General features: G+C 42.7%; 1 protein-coding gene across 1 annotated transcript in view; it reads left to right on the top strand.

Annotated features, from left to right (window-relative positions):
* Positions 1-26,624, top strand: part of LOC126456706 (serpin B4-like) — a 69,462-nt gene extending 42,838 nt beyond the window's left edge. The window contains exons 7-8 of the mRNA XM_050092446.1: positions 11,572-11,707; positions 26,060-26,624. Coding sequence (XP_049948403.1) covers positions 11,572-11,707; positions 26,060-26,205 — 282 coding nt within the window. The 3' untranslated portion in view covers positions 26,206-26,624. The remainder of the gene's footprint in view (positions 1-11,571; positions 11,708-26,059) is intronic.
* The last annotated feature ends 308 nt before the right edge of the window (positions 26,625-26,932 follow it).

Here is a 26,932-nt window from a genome sequence, read left to right as displayed (position 1 = left end):
AGATGGTAGCTGAGCGCTCACTGCGTTATCTTTGCTACACCTCGCTTCCAGTTCTTTCACTGTGTTGCCATCCTGTGAGAATATGCATCCTAAGTACTTGAACCGTCCACCTGTTCTTTGTTCTTCCTATTTGGCACTCAATCTATTTATGTCTCTTTCCCAGTGACATTACTTTCGTTTTGGAGATGCTAGTCGTCATACATAGTCCTTACATGTCTGATCTAGCTCTGAAATATTACTTTGCGAACTTTAAATCGAATCAGCCATCACAACTAAGTCATCCGCATATGCGAGACTGCTTATTTTGTGTTCACATATCTTAATCTCACCCATCCAGTCTATTGTTTTCAATATATGATCCATAAATAATATGAACAACAGTGGAGACAGGTTGCAGCCTTGTCTTACCCCTGAAAATGTTGAAAATGTCAATATAAAATTAGATGATAGTTTTTGTATTTATTTCCTTTTCCAGTTGATAAAGAAAATGACTTGTATATCACACAATTAAAAGGTTTCCTTATTAAAATAAAAAGGAATACCAAAAGTTTTATGCCATCAATTTTCCCACCCAATTAGATAGCACGTTTTTGTTGAACCTGGAACTGCACAGTAGGCCTAGCTCTTTTTGTTTTCATTAAAATCTTTTCAAGATCTCAGAAGTTACCTTAAATAGTAATGAATGCTTTCATCTTCTAATATTTAGTACTGCAAAGAGGTTCTGCTACAGCCTTTATATTTAGATTTATTTTTACGATTCTTACATGTAAGAGCCAAAGGAGAGGCAACGGATGTCTGACGGGAGGGGGATGCCGAAAGCTATGTTGTTTGTGTAGAAATGTTCTGAAACCAGTCCTGTTTTAGTCACACAATATTGTATTTCTCAGTTGTGATATTAGTCAGTTAGTTAATTATTAGTCACAAAACAGTAATTTGAATGTTAGTGAGGAGCATGGTGACAAAGACTTTGTTTATTGGCTTAAATGCATTTGATATAACAAGACGCAGTGTCTTAGCTTGCTGTAGAAAACTATTTCAATAATTTAATCAGAGCTTTTCACGTCAGAATTTCGGTTATCAACAATGAGTAAACTGTTGTAAGAGGTAAAAAAATCTTACTTTTTTAGGTCCTTCTTTGTTGTTATTTAATATGTGTACCACTGAAACGTCTTTGAATGATAAAATAGAGTACATTTTTCGTGTAACACCTATCATTTCAACATTTCGAATTAGTATATCATCCACACTGAAATCATTCAGCAATGCTAAATGGTATAGAAGATACCAACATCCACTGATTTAAGTACATGTATACAACCATGCGTTTTAAATCATTTTGATTCCACACTTTCTGTGTGGCTGTACAAGAAAAGCCTGTACGAATAATTAGGAAATAAACGTAAGGATTTTCGGTATTTTGCGTCTTACAGCTCTCAGATGTTGAAGAAAATACATTTTTAATTGCTTAAGTCAAAGGTGCTATTTATTTATTGGTTGACTGGTTTCAGGTTTCGCCCATTTTCACTAGCAACCTATTACAGAGAACAGAAATACCTTTTATTCGAACTTAAAGAACGTTAAAACAAGGTCGATGGCTTCTTTTGCTCATGGAAATATGTGCTAAGCTTTAGCCACTTTCTATCATAACGAACTCAAGACTGGTGTAGATAATCGACAAGACAGAGAAATATAATGTCATGTCAGTTAAACAGAATCAGTGTAAATGCAAATCACAATCGCATCTCTTCTCATCATAATAAGCTTACGTAAGTCCCCAGCTCAATTAAAAACCTACATGTTCTCTATTGTGAAAAGTATGAGCACCTCATATTGTTGCTGCTACGAGCAACAATTGACGTTTCCCATCACTCATGGTGTCGCCCTTGAAGAGGCGAGTAAAATGGCAACTGAGAGGTCTCCATTAATTGTTTTGAACACCAGCTTTGTTTACCCTTCGCCGTTTGTTCATGGTATGACGGACAATGACAAGTCCAGTGGCTGTCTGGAAGAAAAAAGAAGAAAATGGCTATCTAGCAACCTGTCGTCATAAGCCTTTAAACGTGAATGGGAATTACTGAAGAGAGGGATGAGAATCCTATTGTGCAGTCGCATAATCGACAGCTACTGCCAATTTGGAATGAAACGACATAACAATACCATGCAGAAGTAATTTAAGGATTTAGTTGACTATAAAAGAGCAAAAAATTACAACGATCTTTAGTTGGGTTTCATTTTTCTGCACCTCAAGAAGCACTTTGTGCTAAATTTGCGAGCATGGAGGAGTGAAGGAACTGGGGTATGAATGGCAAAATTTCTGAAGTCGAACGCATTATTCAGCTGTCGTGGCAACAGTTTTCAATGGAACAGAACGAAGGGTATGGAGACCTTATACATTATTGCCAAGCACGTAGGGTAGGCCAAGGAGCATGGCTGGAACTCTTTCCAGATTTAAAACCTGCTCTTGTCGAATTTATGAGGGAAAAAAGTAATGCAGGAATGAAATTTACAGTTTCCAGAATGGATTCGAAAACTCGTATTTTAACTGAACTTGACTGCATACTGCACACATAAAGGCATTGCAAGATATGGAACAACTTATTTCTGATTTGTCTGCGATGAATTTAAAAAGACAATTGCATTACAGGAGGGACAAAGTCTGACATACACACATAGTAAATTTCCGTAAGGTCACTGGAGAAAACGCGAGATTTGAAGAATTCATATTTTTCTAATAGTTTTTAGGACACTGCCAACTTACATCCGGTTTAGAGCTGTTTTCGAGACCGTTTGCCATTTCAGTTGAACGTGCGCCTGTACATGTGCAGATCTTTTACAGACAACTCCTTTTACTTTAAATTGTTCCGGACTTCTACATGTTTTTCTCTGGTAGTTTACACGGCTCCATAATGAGGTTGCAAAAGTGTCACAATATTTCAGGCAACATAACATACGTGTGAAATACCTTCTTTCGATTACGGAACTAAATAAAGTATGAACACAAGTGTTAAAATCTGTGAAACTATCCTCGTCTGTCGGCATGCCGAGAATCTGTACCAGATAAAAATAATATTGTGTGTTCAGTGCACCAAAATAATTAAACAATACTGAAAATTTGATGTGTTTGTGATCAATGTTACTGAGAAATCTTTCTTTTAATGTTTTCAACATTTCGCGGCCCTATCAGCGACTGTATAAATATTAATTTTAAATTAACAACAGCCTCAGTTGCAATGTTTACCTAGATTTCAGTCGGGATAACGCAACCTTCTTCAGAATAAAAGAACTACGATTTGTCCATAATGGACAACGTCAAAAAGTAAAAACTGTAATATATTAATACATAGTCATATTGCAATAACATATCTGGGAAACAAATGTTAAGACAGTCGATATATCTTTGTTCCTTACCGTATAACGTATACGTCAATTTCGTTAGCCGCACGTGCTTATCCATAAAATTTTAAGTTTCGGAGTACAGTGTTAACAAGTACGCATGACACACTATCGCACATGCACTCTCGAGGCTATAGCCAGTTCCAGTACAACATCCGCTGCTGCCGTACTGTGGTCGCGAGGTGGGGCCGAGGCTGTTTCCCAGACAATTTATTGCAATATGGCGATGTATTATTATATTATAGTTTTTAGTTTTTGACGTTGTCGATTATGGACAAATCGTAGTTCCCTTTATTCTGAAGAAGGTTGGGTTATCCCAACTGAAACCTAGGTAAATCTAGGTAAACATTGCATCTGAGGCTGTTGTTAATTTAAAATTAACTTTCTTCCTTTCTTTCTCGGGGCCTTGGTCCCGCTTAAATGCGGGATCGGCCGTGTTACTATTGATTTGGCAGTGTTAGTTGGAGAGGGTGGCTGGATGCCCTTCTTGCTGTCACCCCGAACCCCCCGGGACAGAATTGATGCACCCCATCTGTCTGCATCTAGTGTAAGCCATGGAATTGTGTGAACGGTTTCAAATGTCTGCGAGTAGTGTAACTGAGGCGGAACGCGAGGACCGGCCTGGTATTCACCTAGCAGTATGTGGAAAACCGCCTAAATACCACACCCAGGCTAGCCAGCATACCGGCCCTTGTCGTTAATCCGCCTGGCGGATTCGATCCGGAGCCAGAACGCCTACCTGAGTCCAGGAAGCGGGAGCATTAGTGATCTCGGCTACCCTGGCGGGTCTACGTTATTGAGAAATGCGAAATATAAAACAAAGTCGTATCCAGCGTGACTGAGTTGCCATTCAGTGCGACGCTACGTTGTCAGTAGCTGTCCGATTTGGTAAGGACCTGTCCTTCATTCTTTTCGTTACTGTTCAGGTTTATAGCGTTTTCTGCAATCTTCTGACTGGTTTGATGTGGCCCACCACTAACTCCTTTCCTCTGCCAACCTTTTCATCCCAGAGTAGTAACAATTGCACCCTACATCCGCGATTATTTGCTGTGTGCATTTCGATCTCTGTCTTCCTCCTCAGTTTTAACCCTCTACACGTCCCTCTAGTATCATGGAAGTTATCCCATGATAGTAGTGGTAGTAATCTGTAGTGGTAGTAATCTGTAGTGGTAGTAATCTGTAGTTGTAGTAAACTGTAGTTGTAGTAAACTGCAGTTGTAGTAAACTGCAGTTGTAGTAAACTGTAGTTGTAGTAAACTGTAGTGGTAGTAAACTGTAGTGGTAGTGGTAGTAAACTGTAGTGGTAGTAAACTGTAGTGGTAGTAATCTGTAGATCTCTTTCTACAGGGATATAGGACATGTCAAAGTGTTTATAAGTTAAACCAATTTAAAATAATGTATGTATGTACACATACATTTACAGACTTCTAGTTAGAGACAGTCATCAGATTTACTCCTGGTATACATTAACTTTTTTTACAAATAACTTACTAAATAATGTAATGCCACAATGTTCACTCATATCTCACTATCAGTCACTGCACACACTATGCACACATTGTTTCATAACACTTCACTCACTACACACACACACACACACGCGCGCACACACACACACACACACACACACACATACACACACACTGGTGATCTCTGGGTCATTTTCTGTACCGCAGCATCCTACTTGCATTTCTGAAAAACTGAGTCAGCATCCCTCTAAAACGAGGGAGATGTTGAGCTCAGAAGGAGTAAGAGTTGTTAGTATTGTGATATGCATAGCTTGGGGTAAGTTTTTCTAGAAAAGGAAAAAGGAAGGAAAAAACATAATGTGAAGGTGTTAGGTGGAATATTGGATGTATTATAATCATAATTATTATTTATTTGTATAACTTTTTTTTACCAAATCCCTACTTTTTTTTATCTAAGTAATCCTTCAATGTACAAAATCTATTGCAGGACAGATACTTTTTAGCTGTCTTTCTAAATAAGTGTATTTTTTCAATTTCTTTAATCTCTTTTGGTAATTTATTGTTCTGTTTTATTCCTTGGTAGAAAATGCTGTTTTGAGGTTTTTGTTTTATGTTTATTTTTTGGTAAATGTAAGTTGAGTCCAGCTCTTGTTCCATAGTCATCGACAGAGCTGTTTGTACAGTAAGTCCAGCTCTTGTTCCATAGTCATCGACAGAGCTGTTTGTACAGTAATTGCCAATGTTACTTTTGATGTGTACCACTGAATGGTAAATGTATTCACATTGAGGAGTTAAAATCCCCAATGTTTTGAAGAGATCTTCGCAATGAGCACAACTACTATTTTTGGTTATTATTGTTATTGCTCTTTTATGGAGTTCGAAAATTGTGTTCATATTTTTTGCATTTGTTCCCAAAAAAGAATGCCATAGTTGAGAATTGAGTGTACATATGAATAGTATGTAGCTAACAGACTGCATGTAACACACTGATGGTAGGATTCTAAGGGCATAACATGCTGATGACATTCTGCTTGCAAGTACCTCTGTGTGGTCACACCACTTCAACTGAGAATCAATATTCATTCCTAGAAATTTTGCAATTGTTGCACAGTCTATAGAGGTGCCAACTAGATTTAATTTAATATTTTCATTTTCAATCTTCAAACTGAAATTTATGGCCTTAGTTTTCTTTACGTTGAATGTCACTTTATTGCGGACTGACCAATAGTAAACTTCTTTGAGAGTTTCATTTTGCTTTCTATAGGTCTTTTTGTATCTATGATAGAAATGTAAGAATCTGGATCACTGCGACTCTTTTTCTTGGATCTGACATATCTAAGTGTTTGGGAGGACTACTTAATACCCGCTGTTTTCTATCTGTTTTTGTGAGATGTTAATACAGACATGCATACTTTCAGAAATGCCTTTTCAAAGTTCAATTGAAATAATGTGGAGAACTTAGAAAATTTCATACTCACATTGGTTTCCTTAGACACTTCAGACCGGCTTTGTTTTGCTAGTTCTATTGGAAAAATCTTTTATTTTGGTTTCTGATAGATGTCGTTTGTAAGCTTGTAGTTTAGGGAACGATTCGATGCCTCTGTTTACTGTTGATATTTGATAGAGATGATCTGATAGTCTGAGATCTTTTACAGCTACATCACATTTTTCACTGCCCATATTTGTGGCCACAAGGTCAATTACTGATGCAGACATTGTAGTAACCCTTCTTGCACTATTGACCATTAGTGACATGCCAAAACGTTGAAGGGTATTTATGAGGGTGCTGCTGGATTCATTTGTGATATTAGTGTTGATGTTAATGTCCCCACACAGAATTATGTTGACCTTTGTACTTGAGACTTTATCTAGAAATGTTTGTTAATTTACTGAAAACTTTGTCCACAGTACCACTGGGACATCTATACACCCACAAAATGATCAATTTCTTGGTAGTCTCAAGCCCTGTTAATTCAGTAGCTGATATTTCAAGTGTTTGTCTTCACTTACTGTACTGAGGTCATGTCTTGATTTGAACTGTGTTCCTTTTCTGATATAAATGCATGATCCTCCATCCATTGAAGCAGTTCTGCAGTAAGTTTTTGCCCTTTCATTCAGTGATAATACTACATGTTGGATTTCTGTGTCTCTAAACCAGTGCTCAGTAACACAAGCTACTGTGCAGTTCAAAGATTGGAGCTCAACTTCTAATAGTTGTATTTTATTTTTTATTGATTGTATGTCTTGATGAAGGATTGATAAGTGTGGGAAATGCTCTATGTTACTCTTCCCAGTGGTTTGTTTTTCTTTGTGACATTTGGCATATGTGATATTTGGAGTGTTAAAATCTGTCTGTGAGTGATTGTTTCAGTATTTTTTAAACTGCTGGAGTTACTCTTTAGGCCAGGGAACCTGTTGTCTGGATTTATCCTAAAAAGACTTACTTTTCTTACTCATGACAACAGATATCTGACCATGTGTGGCCCGAGATCCACTTCCTATACTTTCATGAATCAGCTGTACCAATCTTCCCTGCCCAGTACTGTTTAGGCGCAGGACATGTCTAGTGAAACCCCGTCTGTTGACAGTACCGACGGGCACCAGAGAAACGTTATGCCTTAACAGATGTCCTATCATCCTGTCCTTTCTCTTGTCAGTGTTTCCCAAATGTTGCTTCCTCGATGAATCTGCGGAGAAACTTCTCATTCAAATACCTTATCAGTCCACCTACTTTTTAACATTCTTCTGCAGCACCACATCTCAAAGGATTCGATTCCCTTCTGTTCTGGTTTTCACGCAATCCATATTTCACTAACTTACAATGCTGTGCTCCAAAAGTACATTCTCAGAAATTTCTCCCTCAAATTAAGGCCTATGTTTGATGGTAGGGTTGATTTCTCTTGGCCAGAAATGCCCTTTTCGCCAGCGCTAGCCTACTTTTAATGTCCTCCTTGCTCCGTCCATCATCGATTATTTTGTCACATAAGTAACATAATTCATCTACTTAGTGATCACCAATCCTGATAGTAAGTTTCTCGCTGTTCTCATTTCTGCTGTTTCTTATAAACTACAACTTCTTACTCTCAATCCATTACGTGTACTCATTGGACTGTGCATTGCATTCACCACATTCTGTAATTCTTTTTCACATTCACTGAGGACAGTAATTTCAACAGCTAATGTTATCACTAATATCACTACGCATTGAATTTAAATTCCATTCTTGAACCTTCAGTTAATTTCCGTCATTGCTTCTTCGATGTGTACATTGAACAGTGGAGAGCAAAAGATTACATCACTGTCTCACACTATTCTTAATCCGAGCACTTCGTTCTTGGTCGTCCAGCCTTATTTTCCACTCTTCATTCTTGTGCATACGTGAATTTTGAACATCTTGTACCTTTTGACATCGTCGAACGCTTTGTCCAGGTCGACAGCATTGGTGTGCAACATTAGCTCCGTTTCAAATAGTGCAGTTCATGACATAATTTCATGGCTTGTAGAAAATAAACTAACGCTAAATCACAGTAAGACACATTTTTTACAGTTTATAAACACAATTCAACAAATACCGTCGTTTTAATTTCGCAGAATGAGCCTTGTGTTCAGATAGATAGTAAACTGTTGCGAAAGACCACATTCATGATCTTGTTGGAAGAGGTAATGCTGCCATTTCTACTATTCGAATGGTATTTGACGTAAGTGATCATTCGACAAGAAAATTAGTCTGCTTTGCTTATTTTCATTCGCTTATGTTGTACGGTATTATAATTTGTCTTCCCATTCTTAAAGGATATTTTTGGCTCAGAAACGGGCGGTTCGGGCAATATGTGGTGTAAATTCGCGAACCTCTTGTTGCCCCCCTGTTTACTAGTCTGGGTATTTTGACACTGGCCTCTTAATATATGTATTCTTTACTGTCGTTTCTTGTTAACAATGTCAGCGTATTCCCAAAATAATCAGCTTTCACTCTTTTGATATTCGTCAAAAATCCAACCTACATTTGGATCACAGTTCCTTAACTATTGTGTAGAAATGTGTGCAGTATACTGCTGCATCCATTTTCATTAAGCTAACACAAGAATTTAAAAATCTTAGCCGTAATCTATACACCTTCAAATCGAAAGTTTCCTTATGGGTCACTTATCCTATTCTGTTGAGGAGTTCCTTGAAAAATTAAGTTGGTTCTTGTGTTATATTGTTGATAGCGTTTACTTAAATTTACGGCTTGACTTTTTTCGGGTTGATGAACATTTTATTTTTATCTATCACTTTTATATCTTAATTTCATGTATGGACACTTCCCTTGGCCTTGCAGATTTGCTACCCAATTTGGTCCTAAGGAACTTGACGTGTAAATAAATAAATAAATAAATTCAAAACTTAATTCAAAAGCGGTAATAAATGTCATTGACGCAAGGTGGATTTCAGTTTTTTTAGTTAACGTACATTAATACAGATCTGTGCGATAAGAAGCAGCAATTATTATCATGTACAAGACGATAATCACTGGAAGAGTTCAAAGTAAAATTTTCCGCACGGGGTAGCCGCGCGGTATTGGGCGTCTTGTTACGGTCCACATGGCTCCCCCCCATTGAAGGTTCGAGTCCTCCCTCGGGCATGAGTGTGTGTGTGTGTGTGTGTGTGTGTGTGTGTGTGTGTGTGTGTCGTCCTTAGCGTAAGTTAGTTTAAGTTAGATTAAATAGTGTGGAAGGTTAGGGATTGATGACCTCAGCAGTTTGGTCCCATAAGACCTTACCACAAATTTCCAACATTTCAAAGTAAAATTTCTGATTTTTTTAGCAAGTTTATTACCAAATACGAATCTTTTGATGTGTGGGCTGAAAGTAAATGCATGTTACAGCAAAGCCAAGTGACTGGAGATGATATGTTCTTAAGGCTGTTGATCTGCGTTGTTATTAAGTGTTAATTGGTAGACGAGGTGGATGTAGTTGCTCAATCAGGCGTGAACAAATTTAAGTTGCTTCTTACATTAACACAATTAACATTTGTTTTCCATAATGCCACACGAACTGCATTTCCTTAGCGTGTTGTTAGTGCTAGGATATATCCAATAAACTGGAAAATGAACAAACATTAAATTAACTAATATATAACTGAAGTATTAGAACCGTATTTCAGCGATTATCAGATGTTTGCATGTTTTGTTCAAACTTGTTATTTTGTTCATTGTCTATATTACTGTTGGAGACAATTGAATATTTATTGTTATTAAGCTGAGTGGACTCTTGTAGTTGCGATGTTCATTTAAACAGGGTTTCCCATCAAAGGTACCTGCACATTACCTTAGTCTTGAGAGACTCAATTATTCTAAAGCATTGCAAATGCTAAGGAATACGCATAAATCTAATACTCTCTAACCTGTTATGTAAATTTTTTTTAAATTTACTGTACATCTGAGTAACAACTTTCCTATTTTTATCCGATTTCTTTAGGCGTTACATTAGCCACATTTTATATAACTCTAATAATCAAATAATCTATTCTGTAAATTTTATTAATTTACTTTGCGTCTGAGTAACAACTTTCGTATTTATTATCCGATTTCTTTCGGGCAAGGACATTACAGTGTTAAAGTACAAGATCACCAATACGTTCTCCCAAGATGTTATTACTCACTCTCTGAGAACACTCTTCATCATGTACCACTTAATCTTCCAAAATTGCTTCAATTCAGTTTCTTCTCGCAAACATATCTCTTCTTCCTTCTGATACACAATCATACTCTATATCTTCGCTTAAAATACCTTTTCTTTCTTAAATACAGGAATTGATCCTCCCTTCCATATCCCTCACCATTTTTCCACCCTCACCTGTCTCCTTCTTCGATTAATGACACAATTATAAAAGTGGATGATGATTAAAGCCTACTGGACATAGTACTTAAACGTGCAGATGAACGATCTTTGACAGTGCACAGTATCAATAACTGAAAGCACATATGAGAATAAATCAAGCAAGTGGGTATTTTTGGCGGTATAGTGTTTTAGTATCACAGTAAGAAAAGACGGTTATTGTAGTTCCGACTACCGACATCAACTATAACTCATCCAACTACCCACTTTCAACTACTTTTTTGTGTAACCCTGCCAAAAAAACCCTAAACAGTCAGCTATTTCAGAAAATCTACATGTGTTTTTGGATGGTGACGTTGAAAAGTAAATGTAGGTGGGTAGTTGAAGACCTTGATAAATAGCTGAATGTGGGTAGTGCAAATTATAGTAACAGTCGCTCTTACTTGCATGAGTGCTGAGCTAAAACTGTTGTACAAGAGAATATTCCCATTTGTCTCGTGCAGTCTCATGCGTTCTTTCAATCAATGAAATTCACACGGTGAAAGATCTTTTATCTTTGTCTTCAACTGGACGTATTTCCCTTGGACGTGTTTCCGGCCATGTGCCCACACGATCTTTTTTGCTATTTATAAGGGATTGTTTCCTGCAGTTTGTCGTCAAGTAGCAAATCCAAACCGAATAATTCGTCGGCTACAATTATGTTTGCATTGTATCTTTGTCCCAAAAGCTCGAGACGTTACCTATTTATGTGCCTCTATTAGAGACATAATAGTCAAATTTGTCAACTGAATTTGTATGGAACTGTTGTTTGCTACTATTGTCACAGATATATTAGGAAAATACTGTGAATATACAAGAAACTTTGCTTAAAACTTTTCGTCATTTAATTTCAGCTCGGCATGACTTCATTGTTCGGTGATGCCGCAAATTTTTCTGAAATCGCCAAAGAGGGACTTAAAGTGGACCAAGTACTGCACAAGGCTTTCATCGAGGTTAACGAAGAAGGTACAGAGGCTGCTGCTGCTACTGGTGAGTAATCTGGAAAAGGAAGGCAGGAAGATTAAGGTTTAACGAGTTCCTTAGAGACGGAGCATGAGCTCAGATTAGTAACGGACGGGTAAGGAAATCGGCAGTGCCTTTCCAAAGAAACCATCCCGGTAGTTGGCTGGAGTGATTTAGAGAAACCGCGGAAAACCTTAAATCAGGAGAAGAATTGAAACGTCATCCTCCAGAATACAAGTGCTAGCCACTGCAACACCTCGCTCACTTAAATAATTTGCTGCCGAAGAAGACACTCGGCTACACGTGACGCTCTTGTTGCTGAATAACGATATTAATGTTTTCGGTTAGTATGAAATTGCCTTTACGTCAGTATTGTCTGACTCAGAAAAAAAAGAAGTTCAGAAAATCGAGAGCTCTGGCTATTTATAGGTAGCTCAGATTCTTTTTATTAAAACCCATCTGAGATTACTGCCACGACATCTTCTTACAAAACACTTGAAGTGAAAAAATAATAAAATAAGTCAGCATTTCGGCTGTGTTGCAGCGATCCCCTCAGAGGTCCCTGTTGAAGGTTTCTGCAGATCTGCCAAAATGTCGATTAATGTTAGTATTTTAAGTATTTTTTAAGACGTCCCAGGAGTACATCCAAAAGGACTTTAACGTGACTGACACAGGTCGCGGAAGCCAACATATTTTTATCATTGTGATTTTATTCGTATTTTGTTGAGATAAGCACTGCCCAACATACTTACCCTAGAAGCATGTTTAGTAGTAACACACAGATCATACAATTCGGTGGGCAAGTTGATAATACTGATAGAGTGAAATCCACACTCTGCAGTGCAGTGTACGCTGGTATGAAACTTCCTGGTAGATTAAAACTGTGTGCTGGACCGAGACTCGTGGCAAAGTGCTGTTCCGAGTGAGCTATCCAAGCACGAATCGCGACGTATCCTCAGAGCTGTACTTCCGCCAGTACCTCATCTCTTAGCTTCCAGACCCCACAGAAGTTCTCCTGCGAAACTTTCTGGACCAGCACTCCTGTAACAAGGAGATGATGTACACGTGGAAGTGAAGCTGTGAGGGTGTGTGTGTCATGTTTGGGTAGCTATGTCGCCGGCACAGTAGCTCAGCGTTTTCGCTCAGAGGACTGGATGCCCCTGTAATTAAAAAAAAAAAAAAAAAAAAAAACCTGAGTGAAGGAATTAACGATGAACTTGAACGGGTGTCATGTGATGCCTGCCTCGACCAAAAAAAAAAAAAAAAAAAGTCTGTGGAGCACTTGTTGCAGAAAGGCAAAGGTCGCGAGTTCGAATCCTGGTCTGGCATATAGTTTCAATCAGACAGAAAGTTTCAAGTTGATATGTTTTGTCCGAATGTACAAGATGCAGGAAGCACGACGAATGTGTCGAGGGAAATCTAATGACTAATTACAAACAAATGGAAGAGATGTTATAGCTATTATTAGAAACCATTCAACAGGGAATGAATAAATTACTTTACACTTTATACAGTTAATTATGCCACAATAATGTATAGTGAAATGATTGATGGGTGGTTGAAAGCGCGGAGAGTAGTACTGAAATAACGGGGAGGGATCTGGAAATTATTCTGCAGAATCGTTATAGCCTAACAAGGTCACTACGCAGATTCTTGACGTGAAAGATATCGAAGATAGAATGAAACATTCTGAGGTTGACAGAAGAATTAATACGTGTTAGCAGGTGATGACAGTTCACGGCTACTCATTGATTACTTTGTTTGATGGCTCATATTTATTAAACATAAGACTTTTCACAAATTTTAAAAATACAGGTAACGCCAAGATAGAAGGTACAAGCTACAAGCCGGCCTCTGTAGCCGGCCCCGGCACGGTAGCTCAGCGTGTTCGGTCAGAGAGCTGGTTGGCCTCTGTAATAAAAAAAAAAACTGAGTGGAAGGATCAACAAACGAACTTGAACGGACGTCATGTGACGCCCTCAACGACCAAACACAACGATCATCAACGAATTGGGGGGGGGGGGGGGGGAGAAAAGGCGGTTCTACGGTTCTAGGCGCTTCAGTCCACCGGAACCGCGCTGCTGCTACGGTCACAGGTTCGAATCCTGCCCCGGGCATGGATGTATGTGATGCCCTTAGGTTAGTTAGGTTTAAGTAGGAGTCTAGGGGCCTGATGACCTTAGATGTTATGTACCATAGTGTTTAGAGCCATTTGAACCATTTTACAAGCTACAAGAGAAATATTAGACTGTCAGTTAAAATAATGTTCAGGTAAATAGACAGGAAACTTAAATGTGTCTTGGTGAAAGAGCGGACAAGATTTCCGCTTTTAGCCGTTACTATCCCACTGGGCTGTAGGTAAAATGAAGAAATAAAATTTCAGAATAGTTCTAAAACTGCACAAGGAATGCAAATTGTAATACTGAGGTTCTCAGGCTACAAAACGCTTGTGTCGCAACACAAGTAAATTTTACAACAACAGTGTGAGAATGGCTAGCCCATTTGTTGCTGTGTTTGGTGAAATGTCGATTGTAGACTACAATAGTGAAGACAGAGTGAAGGGGAAACAACCACCTGCTGAGCATTTGAACAATGGAAGGCGCAGCGTAAGATGTTAGCTAATACGATACTGCAGTGCCTGTGATATTTTAGAAATAGGATGCAATGTTCCTTCGGACATGCGAGCATGTCCGGATGAACATGCATTGGTCAACTAAAGCCATTGTGAAATATATGAAATTTACTTTCGGTTGCGAATATTGACAACATATCGTATTTATCAGCCTACACCGACCAAGCGACTTTCAATAAAATGTCTCGAAGTACATCTACATCTACATTTATACTCCGCAAGCCACCCAACGGTGTGTGGCGGAGGGCACTTTACGTGCCACTGTCATTACCTCCCTTTCCTGTTCCAGTCGCGTATGGTTCGCGGAAAGAACGACTGTCTGAAAGCCTCCGTGCGCGCTCGAATCTCTCTAATTTTACATTCCTGATCTCCTCGGGAGGTATAAGTAGGGGGAAGCAATATATTCGATACCTCATCCAGAAACGCACCCTCTCGAAACCTGGCGAGCAAGCTACACCGCGATGCAGAGCGTCTCTCTTGCAGAGTCTGCCACTTGAGTTTATTAAACATCTCCGTAACGCTATCACGGTTACCAAATAACCCTGTGACGATACGGGCCGCTCTTCTTTGGATCTTCTCTATCTCCTCCGTCCGACCGATCTGGTACGGATTCCACACTGATGAGCAATACTCAAGTATAGGTAGAACGAGTGTTTTGTAAGCCACCTCCTTTGTTGATGGACTACATTTTCTAAGCACTCTCCCAATGAATCTCAATCTGGTACCCGCATTACCAACAATTAATTTTATATGATCATTCCACTTCAAATCGTTCCGCACGCATACTCCCAGATATTTTACAGAAGTAACTGCTACCAGTGTTTGTTCCGCTATCATATAATCATACAATAAAGGATCCTTCTTTCTATGTATTCGCAATACATTACATTTGTCTATGTTAAGGGTCAGTTGCCACTCACTGCACCAAGTGCCTATCCACTGCAGATCTTCCTGCATTTCGCTACAATTTTCTAATGCTGCAACTTCTCTGTATACTACAGCATCATCCGCGAAAAGCCGCATGGAACTTCCGACGCTATCTACTAGGTCATTTATATATATTGTGAAAAGCAATGGTCCCATAACACTCCCCTGTGGCACGCCAGAGGTTACTTTAACGTCTGTAGACGTCTGTCCATTGATAACAACATGCTGTGTTCTGTTTGCTAAAAACTCTTCAATCCAGCCACACAGCTGGTCTGATACTCCGTAGGCTCTTACTTTGTTTATCAGGCGACAGTGCGGAACTGTATCGAACGCCTTCCGAAAGTCAAGAAAAATAGCATCTACCTGGGAGCCTGTATCTAATATTTTCTGGGTCTCATGAACAAATAAAGCGAGTTGGGTCTCACACGATCGCTGTTTCCGGAATCCATGTTGATTCCTACATAGTAGATTCTGGGTTTCCAAAAACGACATGATACTCGAGCAAAAAACATGTTCTAAAATTCTACAACAGATCGACGTCAGGTCTATAGTTTTGCGCATCTGCTCGACGACCCTTCTTGAAGACTGGGACTATCTGTGCTCTTTTCCAATCATTTGGAACCCTCCGTTCCTCTAGAGACTTGCGGTACACAGCTGTTAGAAGGGGGGCAAGTTCTTTCGCGTACTCTGCGTAGAATCGAATTGGTATCCCGTCAGGTCGAGTGGACTTTCCTCTGTTGAGTGATTCCAGCTGCTTTTCTATTCCTTGGACACTTATTTCGATGTCAGCCATTTTTTCGTTTGTGCGAAGGAATATACAAAAGGTAAGAGCGAGTACTGGTTGAAGACGCAAGGTTAAAGACATACGGAAGTTTGATTCTGGTCGTGAAACCTAATGGTACAGTCAGTGCCGGCGGTTGTGGCCAAGCGGTTCTAGGCGCTTCAGTCTGGAACCGCTCGACCGCTACGGTCGCAGGTTCGAATCCTCCCTCGGGCATGGATGTGTGTGATGTGCTCAGGTTAGTTAGGTTTAAGTAGTTCTAAGTTCTAGGGGACTGATGACCTCAGATGTCAAGTCCCATAGTGCTCAGAGCCATTTGAATTTGGAACAGTCAGCCTTCGGCAGTGGAGCGGCGCGGACTTGCTGTTTACGTCCTCTTCATGGTGTCGCGTGTGCGCGCTGTCGTCTTCTGCTTCTATCCCACTTATTCATAGTCCATCACAGCTGACGTAACATGGTGCTCGCGCGCCCCCTCACTCTCTCTCTCTCTCTCTCTCTCTCTCTCTCTCTCTCACACACACACACACACACACACACACACACACCACACATACACACAACTATAAGTTTCAACCCAATCACGCATGGTCCCGAGCTTTTGAAGTTGAACGCTTCATATGTGACGACTTTAAAATTGATGCACAGGACATAATCGGTATCCACCTCCTTTTTTACGAGCAGTGTCGTCTACATGGCGATGTTGGCGTTTAGCTTCCACAAGTTACAAGTTTTCGAATTCCCGTTCGCAGTGCGAATGTAGTCACCACGTCATTCCAACCTTAGAGCAAAGTGGTCAGCCACGTGGTCAAAACATGGAACACTTTTACAACATACCTGCTCATCAACATGGCACTGCAGATTAAAACTGGCTTGAGTAAACACGTGCCTTCCTAACTCGTCATCGGCGGCTGTATGGCGATTAGTATGTATGATGGACAGCCACGTACAAGCTCCGTTTGTGGCCAAGAAGGAAACATCAGGTCGGTGTGTTTACAATGGCGACTTGCTCAAATCCCAACAGGCGAAACTGTGACTCCTCCTAGGTTCAAAAAATGGCTCTACGCACTATGGGACTCAACATCTGAGGTCATCAGTCCCCTAGAACTCGGAACTACTTAAACCTAACCAACCTAAGGACATCACACATGTCCATGCCCGAGTCAGGATTCGAACCTGCGACCCTAGCAGCAGCGTGGTTCTGGCTACTCCTCCTAGGATCACGACCCGCCCTCACAATTATGCAGAGGTTGCTCGCCGGCATCACCATACAAAGTTAACCTACTTGTCAGACAGACGCTCCAGACAGGATGAACATAGTGAAGTTGGAAATACTAAACTCATTCAGTATGAAGGCGCCCACTTCAGAAGACAATCAGTGTTCGACCTTGTGGGAAGGTACGGATGAGAAGATGGGTGTTGACGCACGGGCAGTGCTGACTGCAGTTTTTCTTTCCGACAGCAGGGCAATCAAAGAGATCCAGCCCTATTCGGATACTGAAACATAAGTCGGCAAACAGCGTTCCCAGCGAAGGCACAAGAAACGGAGGCGAGTTCCGTGGTGGTGACGGCACCACAGAGCAGCACACCCTGTAGTCCGTATTGGTGACAGCTTCAGTTTCTCCGTTCCCTCTGTAACGTAGGATCGCATGGAGATATCCACCACAGATTATCAACATGTAATAACTGTGGAGTCTGCACCAAGGGCCGCAGCTGAGATATCCCACCAGCAGTCGACGGTGTGTCTTGGCATCTGGGCGGACGATTGTGAAGAAAACGCACTGCACGTCGTGTCGGACACCACGCAAGGGATTTCACTCCATCAGCGTCGATCCCTTGACACTGTTTGTGACCGCGTAGAATCACCATGATATAATGCGCCCACACACTCCATCGGTGTTGATTTCTTAACATTGCCGGTGACCGCGGTGAGTCAGTCTGATATAACGCACCCACACAGTTCATCAGTGTTGATCTCTTGACACTGTCGGTGACCGCGACGTGTCACCCTGACGTAACACGCTCACACCAGTTACTTTGATGCTAATGGACAACTTGCGTTCGATGGACAGACTTCATACGTATCGTGTTGCGACTATGATATGATTGTGTGCCATTGTTACCATTCAGTTAAGCAGGCGGGCTTTGTTCAGGAAGTACACGTCGACGACTTCGCAGGCATCTACGGCTATGACACATACGTCTCGCACATCTCTCCCACAGGTAGCGGTATCTCAATAATTCTACAGGAAGGAATAGTGGCGGGTGGCATTCAATGTCACCCCAATGCTTAAGGAATGCCATTCACAGCGCTGGATGTTAGGCTTATCAAAGTCTACGTACCTTGTCGTGCGGATATGTTCACATTTCTTTGCGGAAGAAATCACGCCGCTCTTCCAAGGCCACCGCGACCATTTAACATTTGGGGGTGTCTTGAGTTGTGTCCTGGCATCCAAAGATCAGCTCCCTCGACACAATCCATGACCGCAAGTCGGGACTCTAATCTGGGACCTGCATATGGTGAACACAACGACGATCCGCTGGTTGTTGGTTCAGATGGCTCTGAGTACTATGGAACTTAACATACGAGGTCATCAGTCCCCTAGAACTTAGAACTACTTAAACCTAACTAACCTAAGGACTTCACACACATCCATGCCCGAGGCAGGATTCGAACTTGCGACAGTAGCGGTCGCGCGGTTCCAGACTGAAGCGCCTAGAACCGCTCGGCCGTAGCCGCCGGCCTGGTTGTTGGACAGCGCGGAACTGCCCCTACGACGAACGTTGATAAGCTTTGGTCGAGACCACGCAGCCTGACGCAGACGTACGCTTGGTTTCCGTTACAAGGTACTGCGGGACTGCAATACTATGGCGTCATCTCCGGAAGGACAAACGGCTACTCGCCGTACCAAGGCTTAGATCAGGACCGGCCAGAAATTCTGCACGCGTGCTGTGCTCCTGCGCATGTGCAACTTCCGGGTCACAGCGTGCACGCCGCAGCCGTCAGCGTGCATGTAGTGCATGTTTCTACGCACAGATGTCGCTTTATCCACTTGCTGGGATACTCTCTACCGGCGCTTTCTAGTGCTCTTTCCACAACTTGCAAGCCAACCGTGGGATGGTATTTCGCGTATTCAACATTTAAAATACTGTCACAGTCTACTCATTGCGACGTCTACTTTTATGTTAACAATTTAACCCAGTAAGACAAGTAATACAGTTAACAACCGTGGGTTTTTATTAAGGCAGCTTGACTGATGGCACGTAAATATGCGTAATGTTTTTGACCTAGTATTTAAGAAAGAGAGCACTTAGCGACTTCCAACGAACCTTATTCATGATTTCAAATAACATTAAACTAATGCAAGATTGCCTGTAACTAATTCTCGGTGCCCTCGGTTACACCCACATAATATCTGTCTCACTGACCTCTGAACAGAATGATAACCGCAGACCTCTCGATGATCACCTGTACCATTACTGCTACATCTTTCATCAGCTCCGTCTGAAATCTGCATACTAAACGACAATTAGATGAATGTTACGTTTTATAGACTTCAGCTGAGCGTAGCCCTTCACACATTTAAAAAAAAAATGTAAGTATACATTGGAACAATCGGTTTAATGACCAACATTCCCGATAATAATGTAACATGGAGCAGAATGAGGCAATAATGCACAGTTAGTAAACAACAATTTTTAATTATGAAAGGAATAAATCCAGACACGTTTATCACTGGTCATGAGAAATGATAATTGAGGCGATGTGTCTCATCCATTTTCTTAAGGACATTTAATTTTGCTTGCCGTTCTTCACTGTTGAGTACACTACACTCGTCTTTTTGATATGTATTGTAGTGTCTTTCAATTGAAAACTTACGCTGGCCGCCTATTATTCGGCGGCACAGCAAACACTGTGAGTTTTCACCAACGGATACAAAAAATAATTGCAGTTCCCAGTCGTTTTTAAACGACTGAGTACATAGATCTCGCGTCCTTTGCTTTTTCACAGTACCTGCCATTTCTCAGTACTTCTCTGTTAAGGTTACGGTCGCCAGGGGTAAACGAGACTGGGTATGTTGCGCTCTTGCTTGTACCGCATAAACAGGGAAGTGGAGCCGCCGCCGTTCATTTAGGACACATGTCTAATAACAGATGTCGCTGTCGCACACGTGTGCACATGTGCAGCACTTCCGCACGTCTGCACACTGTGCAGCGTTTGGCCGGTCCTGGCTTAGATCGTCGTCGACATGCGACGCCACCGAGTGTGGGCGGTAGTCCGATCGGGGACGCAGGACAGGACAACAAGTGAGCGCCCGGCTACCATCTATTTACTTTATGAACGTAAATGACGCCGAAGCGGCCCGAAGAGCTCCGAAGAGCGCTGATACACTCAATCAACGGGAGGGACGGTCGTTGCATCTCCTCTTATCCTCATAACATGACATAGCCACCGCATTCCACGACTATTATTTTGCTAAGCTCAGACTCCCGATCCAATGGCGTTAGCAGACGTTTCTCAGACGATTTACAGCACCATTAGCCAAGCGATGGTTGCTGCTTTGCTAGAAGAAATTTCAGAAAAGGAAGTGATAGATGCCATTGGTAAAGGGGCGGCAAATAAGTCTCCGAGCCTTGACAGTGTCCCGTTAGCATTTACAGGACTTTTCAACATTTATTAGCCATCCGATGGAGGGATGTCTGTCTGCAACTACACTCCTGGAAATTGAAATAAGAACACCGTGAATTCATTGTCCCAGGAAAGGGAAACTTTATTGACACATTCCTGGGGTCAGATACATCACATGATCACACTGACAGAACCACAGGCACATAGACACAGGCAACAGAGCATGCACAATGTCGGCACTAGTACAGTGTATATCCACCTTTCGCAGCAATGCAGGCTGCTATTCTCCCATGGAGACGATCGTAGAGATGCTGGATGTAGTCCTGTGGAACGGCTTGCCATGCCATTTCCACCTGGCGCCTCAGTTGGACCAGCGTTCTTGCTGGACGTGCAGACCGCGTGAGACGACGCTTCATCCAGTCCCAAACATGCTCAATGGGGGACAGATCCGGAGATCTTGCTGGCCTAAGGGTAGTTGACTTACACCTTCTAGAGCACGTTGGGTGGCACGGGATACATGCGGACGTGCATTGTCCTGTTGGAACAGCAAGTTCCCTTGCCGGTCTAGGAATGGTAGAACGATGCGTTCGATGACGGTTTGGATGTACCGTGCACTATTCAGTGTCCCCTCGACGATCACCAGTGGTGCACGGCCAGTGTAGGAGATCGCTCCCCACACCATGATGCCGGGTGTTGGCCCTGTGTGCCTCGGTCGTATGCAGTCCTGATTGTGGCGCTCACCTGCACGGCGCCAAACACGCATACGACCATCATTGGCACCAAGGCAGAAGCGACTCTAATCGCTGAAGACGACACGTCTCCATTCGTCCCTCCATTCACGCCTGTCGCGACACCACTGGAGGCGGGCTGCACGATGTTGGGGCGTGAGCGGAAGACGGCCTAACGTGTGCGGGACCGTAGCCCAGCTTCATGGAGACGGTTGCGAATGGTCCTCGCCGATACCCCAGGAGCAACAGCGTCCCTAATTTGCTGGGAAGTGGCGGTGCGGTCCCCCACGGCACTGCGTAGGATCCTACGGTCTTGGCGTGCATCCGTGCGTCGCTGCGGTCCGGTCCCAGGTCGACGGGCACGTGCACCTTCCGCCGACCACTGGCGACAACATCGATGTACTGTGGAGACCTCACGCCCCACGTGTTGAGCAATTCGGCGGTACGTCCACCCGGCCTCCCGCATGCCCACTATACGCCCTCGCTCAAAGTCCGTCAACTGCACATACGGTTCACGTCCACGCTGTCGCGGCATGCTACCAGTGTTAAAGACTGCGATGGAGCTCCGTATGCCACGGCAAACTGGCTGACACTGACGGCGGCGGTGCACAAATGCTGCGCAGCTAGCGCCATTCGACGGCCAACACCGCGGTTCCTGGTGTGTCCGCTGTGCCGTGTGTGTGATCATTGCTTGTACAGCCCTCTCGCAGTGTCCGGAGCAAGTATGGTGGGTCTGACACACCGGTGTCAATGTGTTCTTTTTTCCATTTCCAGGAGTGTACAACCTACAGAAGTGGCCCTCTGTTCGACTATTGCGGAAGGGATGATGATATCATTTCACAAACCGTCCGCTGCGTCATAGATGCGCTGATGCTCCTGAACTGAGATGTCAATATCTTTTGCACACTGTTGGTGATACGTAAACACCAGATCTTAAAACGGGATATTTCACGCGATGAAACGTCACTAGGAGGTGACAATTACATTCAACCAGCGCTCAGTATATAACGCGACTTCTTCGCGTCGTCTGAACGGTGCATTGGCGTCAATTGACTTCGGTCAAGCTTTCGATCGCATGGACTGTGACTATTTGGAAGCGGTTCTCCGACATATGCGATACCCGTTGTCATTCATCGCTGTCGTGATTCGACTCCTCCACTGCGCTAACTGCAAGATGATCGTCCACGAACCAACTACGCTGCCCCTCACGACTTCTCGATGGTATGCCAAGGCTGCCCTCTGTCTACATTGCTCTACATCTACATCTACATCTACATCTATACTCCGCGAGCCACCTTACGGTGTGTGGCGGAGGGTACTTATTGTACCACTATCTGATCCCCCCTTCCCTGTTCCATTCACGAATTGTGCGTGGGAAGAACGACTGCTTGTAAGTCTCCGTATTTGCTCTAATTTCTCGGATCTTTTCGTTGTGATCATTACGCGAGATATATGTGGGCGGTAGTAATATGTTGCCCATCTCTTCCCGGAATGTGCTCTCTCGTAATTTCGATAATAAACCTCTCCGTATTGCGTAACGCCTTTCTTGAAGTGTCCGCCACTGGAGCTTGTTCAGCATCTCCGTAACGCTCTCGCGCTGACTAAATGTCCCCATGACGAATCGCGCTGCTTTTCGCTGGATCATGTCTATCTCTTCTATTAACCCAACCTGGTAAGGGTCCCATACTGATGAGCAATACTCAAGAATCGGACGAACAAGCGTTTTGTAAGCTACTTCTTTCGTCGATGAGTCACATTTTCTTAGAATTCTTCCTATGAATCTCAACCTGGCGCCTGCTTTTCCCACTATTTGTTTTATGTGATCATTCCACTTCAGATCGCTCCGGATAGTAACTCCTAAGTATTTTACGGTCGTTACCGCTTCCAATGATTTACCACCTATGGCAAATCGTACTGGAATGGATTTCTGCCCCTATGTATGCGCATTATATTACATTTATCTACGTTTAGGGAAAGCTGCCAGCTGTCGCACCATGCATTAATCCTCTGCAGGTCTTCTGATGTTGCTACTTTCTTGTAGACAACCGTGTCATCTGCAAATAGCCTCACGGAGCTACCGATGTTGTCAACTAAGTCATTTATGTATATTGTAAACAATAAAGGTCCTATCACGCTTCCCTGCGGTACTCCCGAAATTACCTCTACATCTGCAGATTTTGAACCGTTAAGAATGACATGTTGTGTTCTTTCTTCTAGGAAATCCTGAATCCAATCACAAACCTGGTCCGATATTCCGTAAGCTCGTATTTTTTTCACTAAACGTAAGTGCGGAACCGTATCAAATGCCTTCCTGAAGTCCAGGAATACGGCATCAATCTGCTCGCCAGTGTCTACGGCACTGTGAATTTCTTGGGCAAATAGGGCGAGCTGAGTTTCACATGATCTCTGTTTGCGGAATCCATGTTGGTTATGATGAAGGAGATTTGTATTATCTAAGAACGTCATAATACGAGAACACAAAACATGTTCCATTATTCTACAACAGATTGACGTAAGCGAAATAGGCCTATAATTATTCGCATCTGATTTATGACCCTTCTTGAAAATGGGAACGACCTGCGCTTTCTTCCAGTCGCTAGGTACTTTACGTTCTTCCAGCGATCTGTGTTCGAACCAACTTCAGCAACAGGTATGACAGTACGAGGTCACACATTTAGATGTAAAGCGTTTGCTAACGACCTGGTGATTCTCATCTGCGACGGCGACAGCTCTGGGAACGCTGGGATGACGTCGCTACATATGTCATGGTCTCGTGTAGTGGTATCAGCATCACCAAATCAATTTCGATGAATATCGGGGTCGGTCTTCCTGTTGACTGTGTCACCCCCTACAGGTCAGAGATATCACGAAAAGCCTCAGGGCCGATTTCACTGACGATGTTCGACGCACCGCTGCTCGCGACCAACAACGAATTTTACGAGATGTCCGGACAGGGACTACCTGCAGTTAGCTAGACTCACTGGATATCCATCAAAGGACTCATTATGTCAACAATATTTGGCGTCATGAGGCTTTTGGTTCCTTTGTGAGTTCAGGTATGCCTTTCAAGATCAAGTATGAAACTCTCCTCCTATCACCTGATCGGGAAGATCTTGGTCTTACCCATGTTTATGAGAGGGCGTCGCTCTATTTGTAAGCACGCCGCCGTCCGGACCGTTTGACGGGTTTGTTATCAGAGGAATTGGTGCAGGCCTCCCTCACGCCCCCTGTGACGATACAATACCTCCCCCCCTCCCCTCTTCACCACTCACTCTTTTACATTGTTGTCTCTTATGTAGACCTCAGTTACGTCCGAATAGCCCTACCAGCAGTTCGAATGGCGACGGCACGGGCAATGTATCATGTCACACAGCGCGCACGACCAAATAAAGTGATTGAGAGGGAGCACCCGAACGTCTCTTAGAGCATAATATGGCCGACGACTCACCATGTTCAAATGGCTCTGAGCACTATGGGACTCAACTGCTGAGGTCATTAGTCCCCTAGAACTTAGAACTAGTTAAACCTAACTAGCCTAAGGACATCACACACATCCATGCCCGAGGCAGGATTCGAACCTGCGACCGTAGCGGTCTCGCGGTTCCAGACTGCAGCGCCAGAACCGCGCGGCCACTTCGGCCGGCAACTCACCATGTTACGCTGGTCATCACCGCCATTACTGCAGTATGGTTTATTACGGTTTACAGCAAGCAGGTGAACAGATCGAGGCTACTCGCGATCCATATGGCGGATTCACCACTGTGCACAAGATAAGGAGTCCAAGACAACGACACAACAACGAACACCGTCTTAGCTGCGGCGCGTCGGCGGCAGTGTGACGCTTGGAGAAGCAAATGTCGGCGGTGCACTTTCTTCAAATGACACCACATAATGTTGCGACCAATTTTGGAACTGTGGCGTCACGTGCTACGAGTTTCCGCATTAAACAGATGTGGGCGAACTACACAAGAAGTAGCTGACTACCGACCGAGGTGGCGCAGTGGCTTGCACACTGGACTCGCATTCGGGAGGACGACGGCTCAATCCCGCGTCCGGTCATCCTGATTAAGGTTTTCCGTGATTTCCCTAAATCGCTCCAGGAAAATGCCGGGATGGTTCCTTTGAAAGGGCACGACTGGCTTCCTTCCCCGTCCTTCCCTAATCCGATGAGACCGATGACCACGCTGTCTGGTTTCCTCCCCCAACAACCTAACCCCAAGCAACTCACTGTACACACACTGTATCCACTATTGTTAGAGAATAAGCTGGTGGTGGCAGAGCCATGTCCCCTACAGTGTTTCATTCGAATTTCCTGCGATCACAATCAGTAGCCGTTCTCTCTTGGAGCAGATCCCGAGGTCATTAATTTCAGTGGAGGTCGACATGGCACTAACATTCATGACTACCTACCAAAACGTCGCTTGAGCTTACTTAACCCCATTAATACCGTACGCTGCAACTTGCATACCAGCAATCACAATTCCTTAAATGTACAATAGCATGACTAAAACACTTAGATGTAAGGCAGCAATATCATCTCTCCACTAACGGTTAAAACGCAGTCATAACTGCAAACAAAGTACTGCGTTAATTGCGGAACACCTAAGAAAATGAAGAATGAGTGTAAATAAATTGCAAACAGTTACTGCATTGCGCGTAATCTCATAAAATTTATCTGTTGCAGCTGTTATCGTTGGCGGAACTTCCATACAACACACACCACCACCACCAATCATCTTCAGGGCGAACCATCCATTCCTATTCTACATACTGGATCAAAAGACGAAGGTGGTGCTCTTCGCGGGACGTGTCTCCGATCCTTCACTTTAAGAAGGCTCCTATGGTTCAGCAAAAAGAGTTTGTGTTCTGATGTCACCTCAGTCATCTCCACTTCAACGATACGGCGTAACAATCGTACTTATAAATACGATGCTTTAAATTATCAGAAATTTATATAGTCTTGAATTTTATCCTAGAAATTTTCTCTTTAATATTTTCTGGATCCTCTGAATAAAGTGACATGGGTAATATACGTGTGAGTAATACTATTAAAGCTTTCCATTAGAGTTAGAAAACTACAACTCAGCGACAACCGTTACTAAGAAAATTTACTCAATGTCTCCAGTACTTCACAGCTTAGATCTACTGCTATAGCGTCAGACAATTACCTCTTGCAAGGTAACTTATCACACGCTCTTGTCGGTATTAATCGCACTCACATTTTACTGTATACTATTGTTACTGGAATATGGCAGCCAACACTGCTTGGAATGAGAGTTCCAAACCTCTCAGGATATTATTGACACATTATACATTAGAAAGAATTGTTGGTAATGTAATTTAGATAAACTAAACTCCAATAAAAGTAATGTTTACTTACTCACCAACACAACGTCTGATCAAGTAGACAGTCATTCAAGCTGTTCAATTGCATCGAATAGTAAACTGCTAATAAACTGTATTATTTACTTTTCTCCATCGTTATATCAAACGACTCGAATGGTTTGTCAAGATATTACGTTTACACTGAAACGAAAAAGAAACTGCTATACTCACG

Source organism: Schistocerca serialis, chromosome 2 (assembly GCF_023864345.2).
Source record: "Schistocerca serialis cubense isolate TAMUIC-IGC-003099 chromosome 2, iqSchSeri2.2, whole genome shotgun sequence".
In the NCBI taxonomy this organism is placed as follows: Eukaryota; Metazoa; Arthropoda; class Insecta; order Orthoptera; family Acrididae; genus Schistocerca; species Schistocerca serialis.
Note: the sequence above shows the minus strand (reverse complement) of the source record. Positions and strands in the feature narration are given on the sequence as shown.